This window comes from Salmo salar, chromosome 05 (genome assembly GCF_965601325.2).
Source record: "Salmo salar chromosome 05, fSalSal1, whole genome shotgun sequence".
Lineage (NCBI taxonomy): Eukaryota > Metazoa > Chordata > Actinopteri > Salmoniformes > Salmonidae > Salmo > Salmo salar.
In genome coordinates, this window is record NC_138295.1 from 86,902,501 (window position 1) to 86,920,000 (window position 17,500).

Consider the following 17,500-nt stretch of genomic DNA (forward strand, 5'->3'; position numbering starts at 1 on the left):
ATCTAGTCTGTAGACTGATAATATAGGGTTGATGACAGTAGTAATCTAGTCTGTAGACTGATAATATAGGGTTGATGAGGGTAGTAATCTAGTCTGTAGACTGATAATATAGGGTTGATGACAGTGGTAATCTAGTCTGTAGACTGATGACGGTAGTAATCTAGTCTGTAGACTGATAATATAGGGTTGATGACAGTGGTAATCTAGTCTGTAGACTGATAATATAGGGTTGATGACGGTAGTAATCTAGTCTGTAGACTGATAATATAGGGTTGATGACAGTAGTAATCTAGTCTGTAGACTGATAATATAGGTTTGATGACGGTAGTAATCTAGTCTGTTGACTGATAATATAGGGTTGATGACAGTGGTAATCTAGTCTGTAGACTGATGACGGTAGTAATCTAGTCTGTAGACTGATAATATAGGGTTGATAACGGTAGTAATCTAGTCTGTAGACCGATGACGGTAGTAATTTAGTCTGCAGACTGATAATATAGGGTTGATGACAGTAGTAATCTAGTCTGTAGACTGATGATGTAGGGTGATGACGGTAGTAATCTAGTCTGTAGACTGATGATGTTGGGTGATGACAGTAGTAAGTAGTCTGTAGACTGATGGTGTAGGTTGATGACAGTAGTAATTTAGTCTGTAGAGTGATGATGTAGGGTGATGACAGTAGTAATCTAGTCTGTAGACTGATGATGTAGGGTGATGACAGTAGTAATCTAGTCTGTAGACTGATGATGTAGGGTGATGACAGTAGTAAGTAGTCTGTAGACTGATGATGTAGGGTGATGACAGTAGTAATCTAGTCTGTAGACTGATGATGTAGGGTGATGACTGTAGTAATCTTGTAGCTCAGTTGGTAGAGCATGGCGCTTGCAACGCCAGGGTTATGGGTTCGTTTCCCACAGGGGGACCAGTACATAAAATGTAATAAAAATGTATGCACTCTACTGTAAGTTGCTCTGGATAAGAGCGTCTGCTAAATGACTAAAATAAATGATGTAGGGTGATGACAGTAGTAATCTAGTCTGTAGACTGATGATGTAGGGTGATGACAGTAGTAATCTAGTCTGTAGACTGATGATGTAGGGTGATGACAGTAGTAATCTAGTCTGTAGACTGATGATGTAGGGTGATGACAGTAGTAATCTTGTCTGTAGACTGATGACGGTAGTCTTTTGCCTACATGTTTTTCATCATGCCACATATTCAAGTGATAGCAGCTATTTCCAAGAAGAGGCTACTTATAATAACTGTGTGGTTGTTTTTTCCTACTAACCTTAGTTGATTGCACTGACTGTTAGTCTCTCTGGAGAAGAGCGTCTGCTACAGTACATGACTAAAATGTAAATGTAGCAGACATGTTTATCGTTCCATCCAGATACAGCGTTAAAAGCTTGTCCTCTTTAATCATCTGATTCCACATTGCAAATGAAAGGCATTTATTTACTTTGCAGTATTCTTCAGGAATGCCAGGTTGATGAAGGTATTACTGAAACAAGTTGTACTTTTATAGTTACTGACGTAGAAGTGCACTTACTGGTTGTATCCCAAATGGCACCCTATTCTCTATATAGTGCACTGGTCAAAAATAGTTCACTATATAGGGAATAGGGAGGCATTTAGGACGTATAGATAGTTACTGACGTAAAGCACTGCACTCAGTGACAGGAGGAATTTTTAGACCTCTCTTGTCTTCCCTTGTCTTTCCCTGAAGTTGTTTTGAATTATCTTGTATCCTTTCAGTTCTCTGCTTAATATAGAACACATCGTTTTCTCTATCAGTCATTCCTCAAAATAAACTTTCTCTCTCTCTCTCTCTCTCTCTCTCTCTCTCTCTCTCTCTCTCTCTCTCTCTCTCTCTCCTCTCTCTCTCTCTCTCTCTCTCTCTCTCTCTTCTATTTTATTCTATTTTATTCTATTCAGGCTTCTACATTTGACACCCCCAAAAAGGAAAAAAGGCCCCCAAGGAAATGGCGTGGTTCTAAAAACTACGGCAAAGATGTGAAAACAACACTGCAGGTACTGTAAAAGGAAACCCAGTCAGGTGAAATGTTTGAATAGTTGCCTTTTAAAAACCCCATTCACGTGGGTTAAGTCCGACGGAGACCTTCGGGTCGAAACGTTGCTTGATGGAACTGGGGGAACATTCATCAGTGTGGGGGTATCTGTTCTTTATTTCATGGATAGTTCACTTAACCTCACTTGCAACTTCTGTGCATCAAAATGTGTGTTCATCCACTATTTGAAAAATGGCAGATACATTTCTGTTTGTCTGCTTCCTGTTCCTGTTCCATCCCAGGTTCCCAGTTGCATCTCATCTGGCTCCGTCCGTCTCCACGCCTCCAACCCCAACCTCTCTACTGCAGCCCTGGGGACTGCGAAGGCCTACCCTGAACCTCCCTATATGGACTCTCCTATAGACGTAGCCAAACTACAGGAGGACTTCTGCCGCGTCGCTAACAACCGTAAGTACTCTCTCTGTCACCAACAACCAATAGCTCCCAATATGAGATAGCATCGCTAACAACCGGAAGTACTCTCTCTGTTACCAACAACCAATAGCTCCCAATAGGAGATAGCATCGCTAACAACCGGAAGTACTCTCTCTGTTACCAACAACCAATAGCTCCCAATAGGAGATAGCATCGCTAACAATCGGAAGTACTCTCTCTGTTACCAACAACCAATAGCTCCCAATAGGAGATAGCATCGCTAACAACCGGAAGTACTCTCTCTGTTACCAACAACCAATAGCTCCCAATAGGAGATAGCATCGCTAACAACCGGAAGTACTCTCTCTGTTACCAACAACCAATAGCTCCCAATAGGAGATAGCATCGCTAACAACCGGAAGTACTCTCTCTGTTACCAACAACCAATAGCTCCCAATAGGAGATAGCATCGCTAACAACCGGAAGTACTCTCTCTGTTACCAACAACCAATAGCTCCCAATAGGAGATAGCATCGCTAACAACCATCTTTCATCTGTCATCTTTATTCGGATTCCCATTAGCTGATGCCATGATGACAGCTAGTCTTCCTGGGGTCCTAAACCCAACAACACAGAGACGTAACAGACATGTGGACAGCTAGTCTTCCTGGGGTCCTAAGACAGAGACGTAACAGACATGATGACAGCTAGTCTTCCTGGGGTCCTAAACCCAACAACACAGAGACATAACAGACATGATGACAGCTAGTCTTCCTGGGGTCCTAAACCCAACAACACAGACATAACAGACATGATGACAGCTAGTCTTCCTGGGGTTCTAAACCCAACAACACAGACATAACAGACATGATGACAGCTAGTCTTCCTGGGGTCCTAAACCCAACAACACAGACATAACAGACATGATGACAGCTAGTCTTCCTGGGGTCCTAAACCCAACAACACAGACATAACAGACATGATGACAGCTAGTCTTCCTGGGGTCCTAAACCCAACAACACAGAGACATAACAGACATGATGACAGCTAGTCTTCCTGGGGTCCTAAACCCAACAACACAGAGACGTAACAGACATGATGACAGCTTGTCTTCCTGGGGTCCTAAACCCAACAACACAGAGATGTAACAGACATGATGACAGCTAGTCTTCCTGGGGTCCTAAACCCAACAACACAGAGACGTAACAGACATGATGACAGCTAGTCTTCCTGGGGTCCTAAACCCAACAACACAGAGACGTAACAGACATGATGACAGCTAGTCTTCCTGGGGTCCAAACCCAACAACACAGAGACGTAACAGACATGATGACAGCTAGTCTTCCTGGGGTCCTAAACCGAACAACACAGAGACGTAACAGACATGATGACAGCTAGTCTTCCTGGGGTCCTAAACCCAACAACACAGAGACATAACAGACATGATGACAGCTAGTCTTCCTGGGGTCCTAAACCCAACAACACAGAGACATAACAGACATGATGACAGCTAGTCTTCCTGGGGTCCTAAACCCAACAACACAGAGACATAACAGACATGATGACAGCTAGTCTTCCTGGGGTCCAAACCCAACAACACAGAGACATAACAGACATGATGACAGCTAGTCTTCCTGGGGTTCTAAACCCAACAACACAGAGACATAACACACATGATGACAGCTAGTCTTCCTGGGGTCCTAAACCCAACAACACAGAGACATAACAGACATGATGACAGCTAGTCTTCCTGGGGTCCTAAACCCAACAACACAGAGACATAACAGACATGATGACAGCTAGTCTTCCTGGGGTTCTAAACCCAACAACACAGAGACGTAACAGACATGATGACAGCTAGTCTTCCTGGGGTCCTAAACCCAACAACACAGAGACATAACAGACATGATGACAGCTAGTCTTCCTGGGGTTCTAAACCCAACAACACAGAGACGTAACAGACATGATGACAGCTAGTCTTCCTGGGGTCCTAAACCCAACAACACAGAGACATAACAGACATGATGACAGCTAGTCTTCCTGGGGTTCTAAACCCAACAACACAGAGACATAACAGACATGATGACAGCTAGTCTTCCTGGGGTTCTAAACCCAACAACACAGAGACGTAACAGACATGATGACAGCTAGTCTTCCTGGGGTCCTAAACCCAACAACACAGAGACGTAACAGACATGATGACAGCTAGTCTTCCTGGGGTCCTAAACCCAACAACACAGAGACGTAACAGACATGATGACAGCTAGTCTTCCTGGGGTTCTAAACCCAACAACACAGAGACGTAACAGACATGATGACAGCTAGTCTTCCTGGGGTTCTAAACCCAACAACACAGAGACGTAACAGACATGATGACAGCTAGTCTTCCTGGGGTCCTAAACCCAACAACACAGAGACGTAACAGACATGATGACAGCTAGTCTTCCTGGGGTCCTAAACCCAACAACACAGAGACGTAACAGACATGATGACAGCTAGTCTTCCTGGGGTTCTAAACCCAACAACACAGAGACGTAACAGACATAATGACAGCTAGTCTTCCTGGGGTTCTAAACCCAACAACACAGAGACGTAACAGACATGATGACAGCTAGTCTTCCTGGGGTCCTAAACCCAACAACACAGAGACGTAACAGACATGATGACAGCTAGTCTTCCTGGGGTCCTAAACCCAACAACACAGAGACATAACAGACATGATGACAGCTAGTCTTCCTGGGGTTCTAAACCCAACAACACAGAGACGTAACAGACATGATGACAGCTAGTCTTCCTGGGGTTCTAAACCCAACAACACAGAGACGTAACAGACATGATGACAGCTAGTCTTCCTGGGGTTCTAAACCCAACAACACAGAGACATAACAGACATGATGACAGCTAGTCTTCCTGGGGTTCTAAACCCAACAACACAGAGACGTAACAGACATGATGACAGCTAGTCTTCCTGGGGTCCTAAACCCAACAACACAGAGACGTAACAGACATGATGACAGCTAGTCTTCCTGGGGTCCTAAACCCAACAACACAGAGACGTAACAGACATGATGACAGCTAGTCTTCCTGGGGTCCTAAACCCAACAACACAGAGACGTAACAGACATGATGACAGCTAGTCTTCCTGGGGTTCTAAACCCAACAACACAGACGTAACAGACATGATGACAGCTAGTCTTCCTGGGGTCCTAAACCCAACAACACAGAGACATAACAGACATGATGACAGCTAGTCTTCCTGGGGTCCTAAACCCAACAACACAGAGACGTAACAGACATGATGACAGCTAGTCTTCCTGGGGTTCTAAACCCAACAACACAGAGACGTAACAGACATGATGACAGCTAGTCTTCCTGGGGTCCTAAACCCAACAACACAGAGACGTAACAGACATGATGACAGCTAGTCTTCCTGGGGTTCTAAACCCAACAACACAGACATAACAGACATGATGACAGCTAGTCTTCCTGGGGTTCTAAACCCAACAACACAGAGACGTAACAGACATGATGACAGCTAGTCTTCCTGGGGTCCTAAACCCAACAACACAGAGACATAACAGACATGATGACAGCTAGTCTTCCTGGGGTTCTAAACCCAACAACACAGAGACATAACAGACATGATGACAGCTAGTCTTCCTGGGGTCCTAAACCCAACAACACAGAGACATAACAGACATGATGACAGCTAGTCTTCCTGGGGTCCTAAACCCAACAACACAGAGACATAACAGACATGATGACAGCTAGTCTTCCTGGGGTCCTAAACCCAACAACACAGAGACGTAACAGACATGATGACAGCTAGTCTTCCTGGGGTCCTAAACCCAACAACACAGAGACATAACAGACATGATGACAGCTAGTCTTCCTGGGGTCCTAAACCCAACAACACAGAGACATAACAGACATGATGACAGCTAGTCTTCCTGGGGTCCTAAACCCAACAACACAGAGACATAACAGACATGATGACAGCTAGTCTTCCTGGGGTCCTAAACCCAACAACACAGAGACGTAACAGACATGATGACAGCTAGTCTTCCTGGGGTTCTAAACCCAACAACACAGAGACATAACAGACATGATGACAGCTAGTCTTCCTGGGGTTCTAAACCCAACAACACAGAGACGTAACAGACATGATGACAGCTAGTCTTCCTGGGGTCCTAAACCCAACAACACAGAGACATAACAGACATGATGACAGCTAGTCTTCCTGGGGTCCTAAACCCAACAACACAGAGACATAACAGACATGATGACAGCTAGTCTTCCTGGGGTTCTAAACCCAACAACACAGAGACGTAACAGACATGATGATAGCTAGTCTTCCTGGGGTCCTAAACCCAACAACACAGAGACGTAACAGACATGATGACAGCTAGTCTTCCTGGGGTTCTAAACCCAACAACACAGACGTAACAGACATGATGACAGCTAGTCTTCCTGGGGTTCTAAACCCAATAACACAGAGACGTAACAGACATGAGAATGTACAAGTCCTCTGTCACGGACACCCAATAGATCTTAATAGGAGACGCTTTGTTTTTGATTTAGTATGCCGCCCCTCGCATTTTGTGTAATAGCATTATATACACTACATGGCCAAAAGTATGTGGACACCCACATACGCTTGTGGCTGAATGGAAGCATGTCCCCGCAGCAATGTTCCAACATCTAGTGGAAAGCCTTCCCAGTAGAATGAGATGTTCGAGGAGCAGGTGTCCACATACTTTTGGCCATGTAGCGTATGTAATTCTTCAGAGATCGTCAGGTTGACAATTTAAATTGGGCTAAAATAGGAAATGGACGCTGTCGACTCATCTCCCTGAATTACATATTAACATAGTAACATTGTCTAAAAATGCTAATATGAAAATAGCCCATTGAACAGAGATGATGCTGAGAGGTGCTGATTGACTCTGAAGCATTCCATTAGCAGTTATTACAGCAGGCCATCAGTGGTGTAATCATAGTGTGCAATAGGGCAGCAGGCTTCTGGCATGCTAATAGAAACTCTGTGTCAAAACACAACTGATAGAGAGTGTTGATGTGAATGACAGGAGGGCAGTGTGAATGACAGGAGGGCAGTGATAACCTCTGATTGAGACTCAGGGGGTAAAAGATCTCAATCAGATGCTCCCTCAGCTGAGCAGGAACCCCAGACTTCTACACTGTAGCTTCTCAGTTATTAATGGAGGAGACAACCTCTGAGGCCTTACACGGAATTATTGAAACTTAACTAATTGTTGTTAAAGGATTAATTATCTTTATCTCTCTCTCTTTCGCTCTCTCTTTCGCTCTCTTTCGCTCTCTCTCTCTCTCTCTTTCGCTCTCTCTCTCTCTCTCTCTCTCTCTCTCTCTCTCTCTCTCTCTCTCTCTCTCTCTCTCTCTCTCTCTCTCTCAGTGCATGCCACCATGAAGTCAGCCCTGAGCGCTCTCACCTCTGAGAAGGAGAAGTTAAAACAGGTGCTGGACCACCAAGACACATGCCCCCCTACCTCCCCAGGGATTATGGGTCTGAAGAACGCTCTGTCCTCGGTAAGATCCCCTCCCACACCTCTCACTCTGTCACGGCACTGTAGGTCTTCAGTCAGGGAGAATAGACGTGTCTCTCCTTTTGACTTGCTATTGTACCCTGGTAGCCTGTCCTCCCACACCAGTTATCAAGGGTGAATACTGGGTGAATACTGACGCCACACCAGTGTCTGCTGACAAGCCTGTTACGGGGGATTACTGGCTGTGTGTACCCACCTGAACACACACAGTCTCACAGTCAGTCCTGTAGTCAGAGCCTCCCTCCTTCCCTCCCTCTTTTACAGCCTTCCCTCCCTCTTTTACAGCCTTCCCTCCCTCTTTCCCTCCCTCTTTTACAGCCTTCCCTCCCTCTTTCCCTCCCTCTTTTACAGCCTTCCCTCCCTCTTTTACAGCCTTCCCTCCCTCTTTTACAGCCTTCCCTCCCTCTTTTACAGCCTTCCCTCTCTCTTTCCCTCCCTGTTTTACAGCCTTCCCTCCCTCTTTCCCTCCCTCTTTTACAGCCTTCCCTCCCTCTTTTACAGCCTTCCCTCCCTCTTTTACAGCCTTCCCTCTCTCTTTCCCTCCCTCTTTTACAGCCTTCCCTCCCTCTTTCCCTCCCTCTTTTACAGCCTTCCCTCCCTCTTTCCCTCCCTCTTTTACAGCCTTCCCTCCCTCTTTCCCTTCCTCTTTTACAGCCTTCCCTCCCTCTTTTACAGCCTTCCCTCTCTCTTTCCCTCCCTCTTTTACAGCCTTCCCTCCCTCTTTCCCTCCCTCTTTTACAGCCTTCCCTCTCTCTTTCCCTCCCTCTTTTACAGCCTTCCCTCCCTCTTTCCCTCCCTCTTTTACAGCCTTCCCTCCCTCTTTTACAGCCTTCCCTCCCTCTTTTACAGCCTTCCCTCTCTTTCCCTCCCTCTTTTACAGCCTTCCCTCCCTCTTTCCCTCCCTCTTTTACAGCCTTCCCTCCCTCTTTCCCTCCCTCTTTTACAGCCTTCCCTCTCTCTTTCCCTCCCTCTTTTACAGCCTTCCCTCCCTCTTTTACAGCCATCCCTCCCTCTTTCCCTCCCTCTTTTACAGCCTTCCCTCCCTCCTTCCCTCCCTCTTTCCATCCTTCCCTCCCTCTTTTACAGCCTTTCCTCCCTCTTTTACAGCCTTCCCTCCCTCTTTCCCTCCCTCTTTTACAGCCTTCCCTCCCTCTTTCCCTCCCTCTTTTACAGCCTTCCCTCCCTCTTTCCCTCCCTCTTTTACAGCCTTCCCTCCCTCTTTCCCTCCCTCTTTTACAGCCTTCCCTCCCTCCTTCTTTCCCTCCTTCCCTCCCTCCCTCTTTCCATCCTTCCCTCCCTCTTTTACAGCCTTCCTTCCCTCCCTTCTTCCCTCCCTCTTTCCATCCTTCCCTCCCTCTTTCCCTCCCTCTTTTACAGCTTTCCATCCCTCCTTCCCTCCCTCTTTTACAGCCTTCCCTCCTTCTTTCCATCCTTCCCTCCCTCTTTTACAGCCTTCCCTTCCTCCTTCCCTCCCTCTTTCCAGCCTTCCCTCCTTCTTTTACAGCCTTCCCTCCCTCCCTCCTCTCCTCTCCTCTCCTCCGCTCCTGGCTGCATGTGCTACTATAGATATAGAATGAATAGAGCGGGGTTCCCCAGTCAAGTCAGCGATGGCATAATGGGTGGACTGGCAGCCATTGCGAGTGTACCCATAGGACCAAAGCAGGACGTAAGAGTAGGAAGTAAAAGCAGGATTCAACTCAACTGGCATTAGAAAATATTAGAAGGGCCGCCAAACGATCAGGCTGCTACACAGACTCTATGGAGTCTCTGGTCTAGAGCTTCCAGTAAAACTGTATTTCAGAGTATTCTTAAACTCTAAATGGTCAAATGAGTGAGAAATAGATGTCATTGTTGCAATAGTTTGTGAGTGGGCAACATATATTATCATCTGAAGTTGACATGTTGAATTATTTTGCCATGTAAAATGAATATATATGCTGCTCAAAAAAATAAAGGGAACACTTAAACAACACATCCTAGATCTGAATGAAAGAAATAATCTTATTAAATACTTTTTTCTTTACATAGTTGAATGTGCTGATAACAAAATCACACAAAAATAATCAATGGAAATCCAATTTATCAACCCATGGAGGTCTGGATTTGCAGTCACACTCAAAATTAAAGTGGAAAACCACACTACAGGCTGATCCAACTTTGATGTAATGTCCTTAAAACAAGTCAAATGAGGCTCAGTAGGTGTGTGGCCTCCACGTGACTGTATGACCTCCCTACAACGCCTGGGCATGCTCCTGATGAGGTGGCGGATGGTCTCCTGAGGGATCTCCTCCCAGACCTGGACTAAAGCATCCGCCAACTCCTGGACAGTCTGTGGTGCAACGTGGCGTTGGTGGATGGAGCGAGACATGATGTCCCAGATGTGCTCAATTGGATTCAGGTCTGTGGAATGGGCGGGCCAGTCCATAGCATCAATGCCTTCCTCTTGCAGGAGCTGCTGACACACTCCAGCCACATGAGGTCTAGCATTGTCTTGCATTAGGAGGAACCCAGGGCCAACCGCACCAGCATATGGTCTCACAAGGGGTCTGAGGATCTCATCTCGGTACCTAATGGCAGTCAGGCTACCTCTGGCGAGCACATGGAGGGCTGTGCGGCCCCCCAAAGAAATGCCACCCCACACCATGACTGACCCACCGCCAAACTGGTCATGCTGGAGGATGTTGCAGGCAGCAGAACGTTCTCCACGGCGTCTCCAGACTCTGTCACGTCTGTCACATGTGCTCAGTGTGAACCTGCTTTCATCTGTGAAGAGCACAGGGCGCCAGTGGCGAATTTGCCAATCTTGGTGTTCTCTGGCAAATGCCAAACGTCCTGCACGGTGTAGGGCTGTAAGCACAACCCCCATCTGTGGACGTCGGGCCCTCATACCACCCTCATGGAGTCTGTTTCTGACCGTTTGAGCAGACACATGCACATTTGTGGCCTGCTGGAGGTCATTTTGCAGGGCTCTGGCAGTGCTCCTCCTGCTCCTCCTTGCACAAAGGCGGAGGTAGCGATCCTGCTGCTGGGTTGTTGCCCTCCTACGGCCTCCTCCACGTCTCCTGATGTACTGGCCTGTCTCCTGGTAGCGCCTCCATGCTCTGGACACTACGCTGACAGACACAGCAAACCTTCTTGCCACAGCTCGCATTGATGTGCCATCCTGGATGAGCTGCACTACCTGAGCCACTTGTGTGGGTTGTAGACTCCATCTCATGCTACCACTAGAGTGAAAGCACCGCCAGCATTCAAAAGTGACCAAGACATCAGCCAGGAAGCATAGGAACTGAGAAGTGGTCTGTGGTCTCCACCTGCAGAACCACTCCTTTATTGGGGGTGTCTTGCTTATTGCCTATAATTTCCACCTGTTGTCTATTCCATTTGCACATCAGCATGTGAAATTTATTGTCAATCAGTGTTGCTTCCTAAGTGGACAGTTTGATTTCACAGAAGTGTGATTGACTTGGAGTTACATTGTGTTGATTAAGGGTTCCCTTTATTTTTTTGAGCAGTGTATTTCCCTAATGTGGACAGTTTGTGTTACTACTTTACACAAGCTTGCATTTTCACCCCATAAAATTGAGTGGAATTACACATCCTTTTTACCTCAGATTGGTGATGTTAGTATAAAAGTTTATAGTCATCACGATGACATAAGATTGATTGTGTAACGGTTGTGGCAAGGAGAGGACCAAGGTGCCGCGTGGTACGTGTTCATCATGTTTAGTCGTTCTGAACACTGAATCAAAAACAAAGTGGAACAAAGCGCAACAGCTCTGTCAGGTGAAAAACACAAGACAGAAAACAACTACCCACAAAAACCCTGTGGGAAAAGGCTACCTAAGTATGGCTCCCAATCAGAGACAACGATAGACAGCTGTCCCTGATTGAGAGCCATACCCGGCCATACCCGAAATACACAAAACATAGAAAACGGAACATAGAATGCCCACCCTAGTCACACCCTGGCCTAACCAAAATAGAGAACAAAACTCTCTCTATGGCCAGGGCATGACAGATTGCTTGAAATGGATCAATATCTTTGGTTTTATACAGTAGCAACTTCCTTTAAACTGCACGCAGACATTAAAAGGGTATCCAAGAGTTGACCTGACTCTGGGGAAGTAGATAAAGGGCTTCATTACCAAAATCCAGAAGTATCCTTTTAATTTAACTAACTGAAAAGTCGTTTGTTCCCTTTTTCGTGATGGCAGCCTCCAAAAAAATCTACATCCGACATTCTAAACTATAGATATAAGCCTTATGCAAGTTCTCATCTAGTCAACCATGTATAGGTTATTCCAAATGTCCATGTGGCCTTTGAATAGTGTTAGTTTAAACAGCGTTACACCCCTGGTTCTATTGATTTCAGCGTGATATCGATGGAAGGGATTAACCAAAACAAGGGTTGTGTTACACTTACCCCGTTGGCAACCCACCCATCAAAATGCAACACTTGAAAATGTAGCTAGCTATCTTCAACAAATTGCCCTCTAACCAGTGATGTACACATTATTCCCAGATGATGTGTTTTTTGTGCAACCTCATCTCCCCCTCTCGCGCAATTGATTTCAACGTCATATCGATATGAGTGACTGACAAATAAGTGTTGCGTTTCTCTTTCCGTTTTGACGACCCCCAAATCAAACCGCATCAGTCCAAAGTGTAGCTGACTGTCTTCTGCTGGTCGTTCTGTAACCAGTGGTGTACTAAATATCTCCAGATTCCAGGTGTTTCTTTAGTTGTGTTAGTTTCAACAGCACGTACAACCTGATTTCCCCCTAATCGATATCAGTGATTTATTGCCACTTGTCAAAACGACAGGGTTTTTGGTGTGTGTGCAGTTCATAAGGTGCAGTTTATAAAATATACCATTTGATTACTATTATTGCACATGTATGGTAGATAGTACATTCTGTGTTTAGGTTTTCATTATATCACAAACTGTTTCTGCATATTGGTTATTGATTTGGATACGTTAAAACTGTTTTGACTGGGCTATTTATCAAAATGTCTTGTCAACAGGAAGCAGCGACAGCATCATGTTCAACATCATTTTTACGACTATAAATTGACTTTCAGTATTTATTTCCAATGGTATTGTGCTTAATCAGGTAAAAACTGCTGAGATGTATTTATTTTGATTATATACCAGAAATCACCAAAATGGCTTTGCCCTGCCTATCATGAGCCACATCAGTTAGCCACATCGCTCCAATGGATGGCAACTGTCGCCGAGTCCCGACTCCTTGGACAACCTCATGTTGAAATCAAATCGCATTCAAGCCATTGAGGGCTATGACAAAAACTGAGAGTTTTCTTTAAAAAAGAAATGGCAAAATAATTTAACAGTGCACCAGGGGTACTTGCTACTGTGATTCCTGAAATGCAGAGCCTGTTAATGAAGTATTTTTCTAATAAGAATTTATATTTTTGTTACATTGTTTGCTAGCTCAGCTGATTATCTAGCTAGCTCTCAGTCTCATTGACCATGAAACGTTGTGTCAAGCTAAAATACCACCTCTACAGGATTAACAACTCAACTCGAACCTGTCTACCAAGAGCAATCTGTTATTCCTTGTTATTAATCCTCCAGACCTGATGGATGCCGCTCTGCCTTACCACTGAGCTAGTTTACAGCTAGGAACTGTTCCTCAACCTCAACAGTAAGGCCCTACAGTAAAGTGGGCTATCCTCAGAGCCTAGTGTTTATGCTGCCTCACTCCCGTTCCACCTGGCGCCTTCTCAGGATCGTCCAGGCCAGAGCTTCCACCGTAGACCACAATACGATAAGAGGCCCCTATTTCCTGTGTTGACTCCGCCCAGAATCACCCCTCCTATGACTCCTTCCCAATGCACTCAGTGCTACTCGTCTAGCCTCAAGGGAACTTTACTCCAGTAACTCAGATTCCCAATTGACTAATAAACCAGATGCTTCCTTTTAAACCCTAGAGAAAAATGACATGCACTTGTATGACTCCTTGATGACACAGGTTTCAGAACAATAAAGCAAGTTTATTCAAAATTCCTTAAACAGGCATAAAATCCCAGCTCAATCCATCAATATCAGTCAATATCACAAATAAATAATCACACAAGCAATTATGATAAGCTAAAATGGACCATGGATTAGATACCTCCACTGCCCTTATCTAAATCCCTATGAGAAGCACAGCATTTAATAATAAGAAGCATGATCTCTGACCTTCTACAACTACTGTACAAATAGAATTTTGTAACCTTTATTTAACTAGGCAAGTCAGTTAGTGATTCAAAACTCTAACAGCTACTTAAAACTTTTAGCAATAAGGTAACCTTAATGATTCCTTCTGTGGAAAGGGTTCTTCATGGAACCCAAAAGAGTTCTACCTGGAACCAAACTTTTTTTTAAAAGGGTTCTCCTATGGGGACAGCCGAAGAAACATTCTAGGTTCTAGAGAGCACCTTTTTTTCTAAGAGTGTAATTACGTATTTATGGTTAACACTTGCATCTGTGGCCGTAGCAACGCCCCTCTGGCCAGTACTCATCGGCTAAAAAAAAACTCTTGTTGTTTTTCTGACGCCTATGCAAAATATATATTGTACCAGTCAAAAGTTTGGTCACACCTACTCATTCAAGGGTTGCTAGTTTAAAGAATCTGAAATACAAAATATATTTTGATTTGTTTAACACTATTTTGGTTACTACATGATTCCATATGTGATATTTCATAGTTGTAATGTCTTCACTATTATTCTACAATGTGGAAAATAGTAAAAATAAAGAACAACCCTGGAATGAGTGTCTAAACTTTAGACTGGTACTGTATGTATTGAAATAAATACATGGCTCAGTTGGTAGAGCATGGTGTTTGCAATACCAGCATGGTGTGTGCAACGCCAGGGTTGTGGGTTTGATTCCCACGGGGGGCCAGTACAAAAAAAAAAATGTATGAAATGTATGCATTTACTACTGTAAGTCGCTCTGGATAAGAGCGTCTGCTAAATGACTAAAATGTAAAAAATGTAAATACATACAGTATCAGTCCCCTAACCCTACCACCACTCCCCTAATTGGAGTAAACTAATGTACAACAACATTTAGGCTTCTACTTCCAGCTTATACATACTATATACATTTTACTGACGCAGTATATTTACATTAGTTGTGTTTTTTTGTTTTTTTTGTCCCTCTACAAGATCTTGCACCTGCATCTGCAATCCCGCTCTTAACCCTTAAAGGGTATTTTTCAGTCTTAAAGGGGCTTTTTTCAGTCAACCACTAACCACACATTTTTCCTTACCCTTTCTTAAAGCACAGGCGCCTCCCCGCCCCAGGCTCAAGCGAGTCGTGACGCAAGTAGCCCCTAGGGTGTGGGTTCCAATACCAAATGATATGAGCATTATCTCATAATGATCCGAGCCCTCTATCACTGTGGTTACCTGACTCCTCCTTTTAGGTCTCTCCTAACTAGTCTGACCTGGGGATATTCAACGTCCTTTATTTCTCTCAATGTTCATCCTCCTCTGTGCTCCGTTTGTGAGTTTAACTGAAACTTCTTCATGGGTGTGTGTGAGATTAGGGCCTTCCTGTCAGCACTTCCTGCCCACACTCTCTGCTTACTAAAAATGACCAACTTACTCTGACGCTAGCTAGCCACTTAATACAACTTGTTTTCTCTAGATGTATACTAACGTTCAGAAGTTTGGGGTCACTTAGAAATGTCCTTATTTTTTAAAGCGATTTTTTTTGTCCATTAAAATAAAATACAATTCATCAGAAATACAGTGTAGACATTGTTAATATTGTAAATGACTATTGTAGCTGGAAACGGCAGATTTAGTCTGTGTTTCATTTCATTGTGTATTAGAAACACAGTTGGAGATCTTTGTGAGGGCATTTCACCAGTGGTTGAATGGGGAATTGGTCTTGCCGGGAAAATGTCCGAGGTTGCAACAGTAAAAAACAGGGGTGGGGCTTAGAGGGTTAGAGGTTCCAAGCCCATTCTATTCATTCTATTTCTATGTGTGCTGTTGCTGCAGTGAGGGAGGTGTTGCCTAGGCAACCGAAGACTTTGCTAAAACACCTTGCTTGTTTCAGCAAGGAGCAACAGAAAGTTACATAAAGTTATCGCAGAAACAGACTCAACCACAAGAGTGCCTGGTCATCTCGTCTTCAGTCAGCTGTTCGTTTTTTTAAACGGTTATGACGGTTATTTCATTTATTCATGACGGTCTTCATCCATGACCTCCAGCCCTAATGGCATATCAATGTCTGGAAGTGACATTGTATTTTGTTCGATGTCTTGCCTCTCTAAGTCACTCTTGAAAGACACCTCTGTTCTTAAGCACTCCTACTACTGATGAGGCAGATCTCATCTTGTTTGGGTCTTCTCAGGGCTTATTGGGGAGATATCTGTAGGCACCTCATCACATCTTCCCCACAGCTCTGTGTTCATACAGCACCTGTTTTCAGTACATGATCAACCCATTGACACAATCTATAAGTGGTTGGCTGTATTTGTGCAGAATCACATTTCAAACATTTATATTTTTGAATTGGCAGAAACACAAGTAATGCGGAAAATGTTTGATAGAAAATGTTTGATTAGGAAAATAGAAAAAGTATGAACCGTACCAATCAGTAGAGATAAGTGGTGTTTTGGTGTCCAGGGTCATATTCACTATGCACCAAACAGAAGATAACAGACTGCAACACGGAGGGATGTGTCCAATAAGAAACACTCGTGTTTTTATTTTTCTGTTGCAAAAGGTTTTGCTACGGTGTGCACTAATGAATATGTCCCAGCATTGTGTGTGTGGCTGTGTGCTGAAACAGAACAATGGTTGTTTGTTGTTCCATCCAGGCTATAGCCCAGAACTCTGAACTGAGAGAGCGTCTGAGCAACATTCACGCTGAGTCCCGCTGCGTCCCAGAATCCTCCACTGGGCTCATAAACCTCTCTGGTCCCCTACAGGTGGGTGTGGGACATGCATGACGACGTGCATGATGACACACCCTCCCTCCCACATCAGCATCATCAGGTTTACAAAATTCCACTAACTTGTCAGAGGATTCCGGAATCCAGATGATTCTGGATTTTATGCATATTCCCTCCTAATTCTAGGAATCTAAACTGTGATTTCTGGAAAAACCTGGGAACTTTGTGAAAGTTACCAGAATTTTACAACCCTGATCATCATCATTGGCATTATTATCTAGTGAGAACAGGCTATATGATTATAATAGCATTTCACCCATTTTATAATCTGCTGGCCTTAGTCCCAATACAACAGGTGTTGTCCCACTCACTGCTTGTTTAGCCCCTCTGTAATGATGAGTGGGTATCATCACAACATCTCCTTAGTTGTTACAGAGTAACAGGTTCAGCACTGTTTTCTACTCCTAACTGTTACAATATGGATGCTTAGTGTTGACAGCTCCAACTCCTACTTATCAAGCTAAGTGTTGAGACAACAACTGATTACAAGATT

At 44.4% G+C, this 17,500-nt stretch overlaps 1 protein-coding gene across 2 annotated transcripts in view; it reads left to right on the forward strand.

Annotated features, from left to right (window-relative positions):
- Window positions 1-17,500, forward strand: part of LOC106591933 (oxysterol-binding protein-related protein 3) — a 149,325-nt gene that overhangs the window by 95,417 nt on the left and 36,408 nt on the right. The window contains exons 9-12 of one of the 2 annotated variants that reach the window (XM_082975837.1): window positions 1,936-2,031; window positions 2,312-2,477; window positions 7,876-8,009; window positions 16,873-16,983. In XM_082975837.1, the coding sequence (XP_082831963.1) occupies window positions 1,936-2,031; window positions 2,312-2,477; window positions 7,876-8,009; window positions 16,873-16,983 (507 nt within the window). The remainder of the gene's footprint in view (window positions 1-1,935; window positions 2,032-2,311; window positions 2,478-7,875; window positions 8,010-16,872; window positions 16,984-17,500) is intronic. The other variant, XM_082975838.1, reaches the window with a different exon arrangement.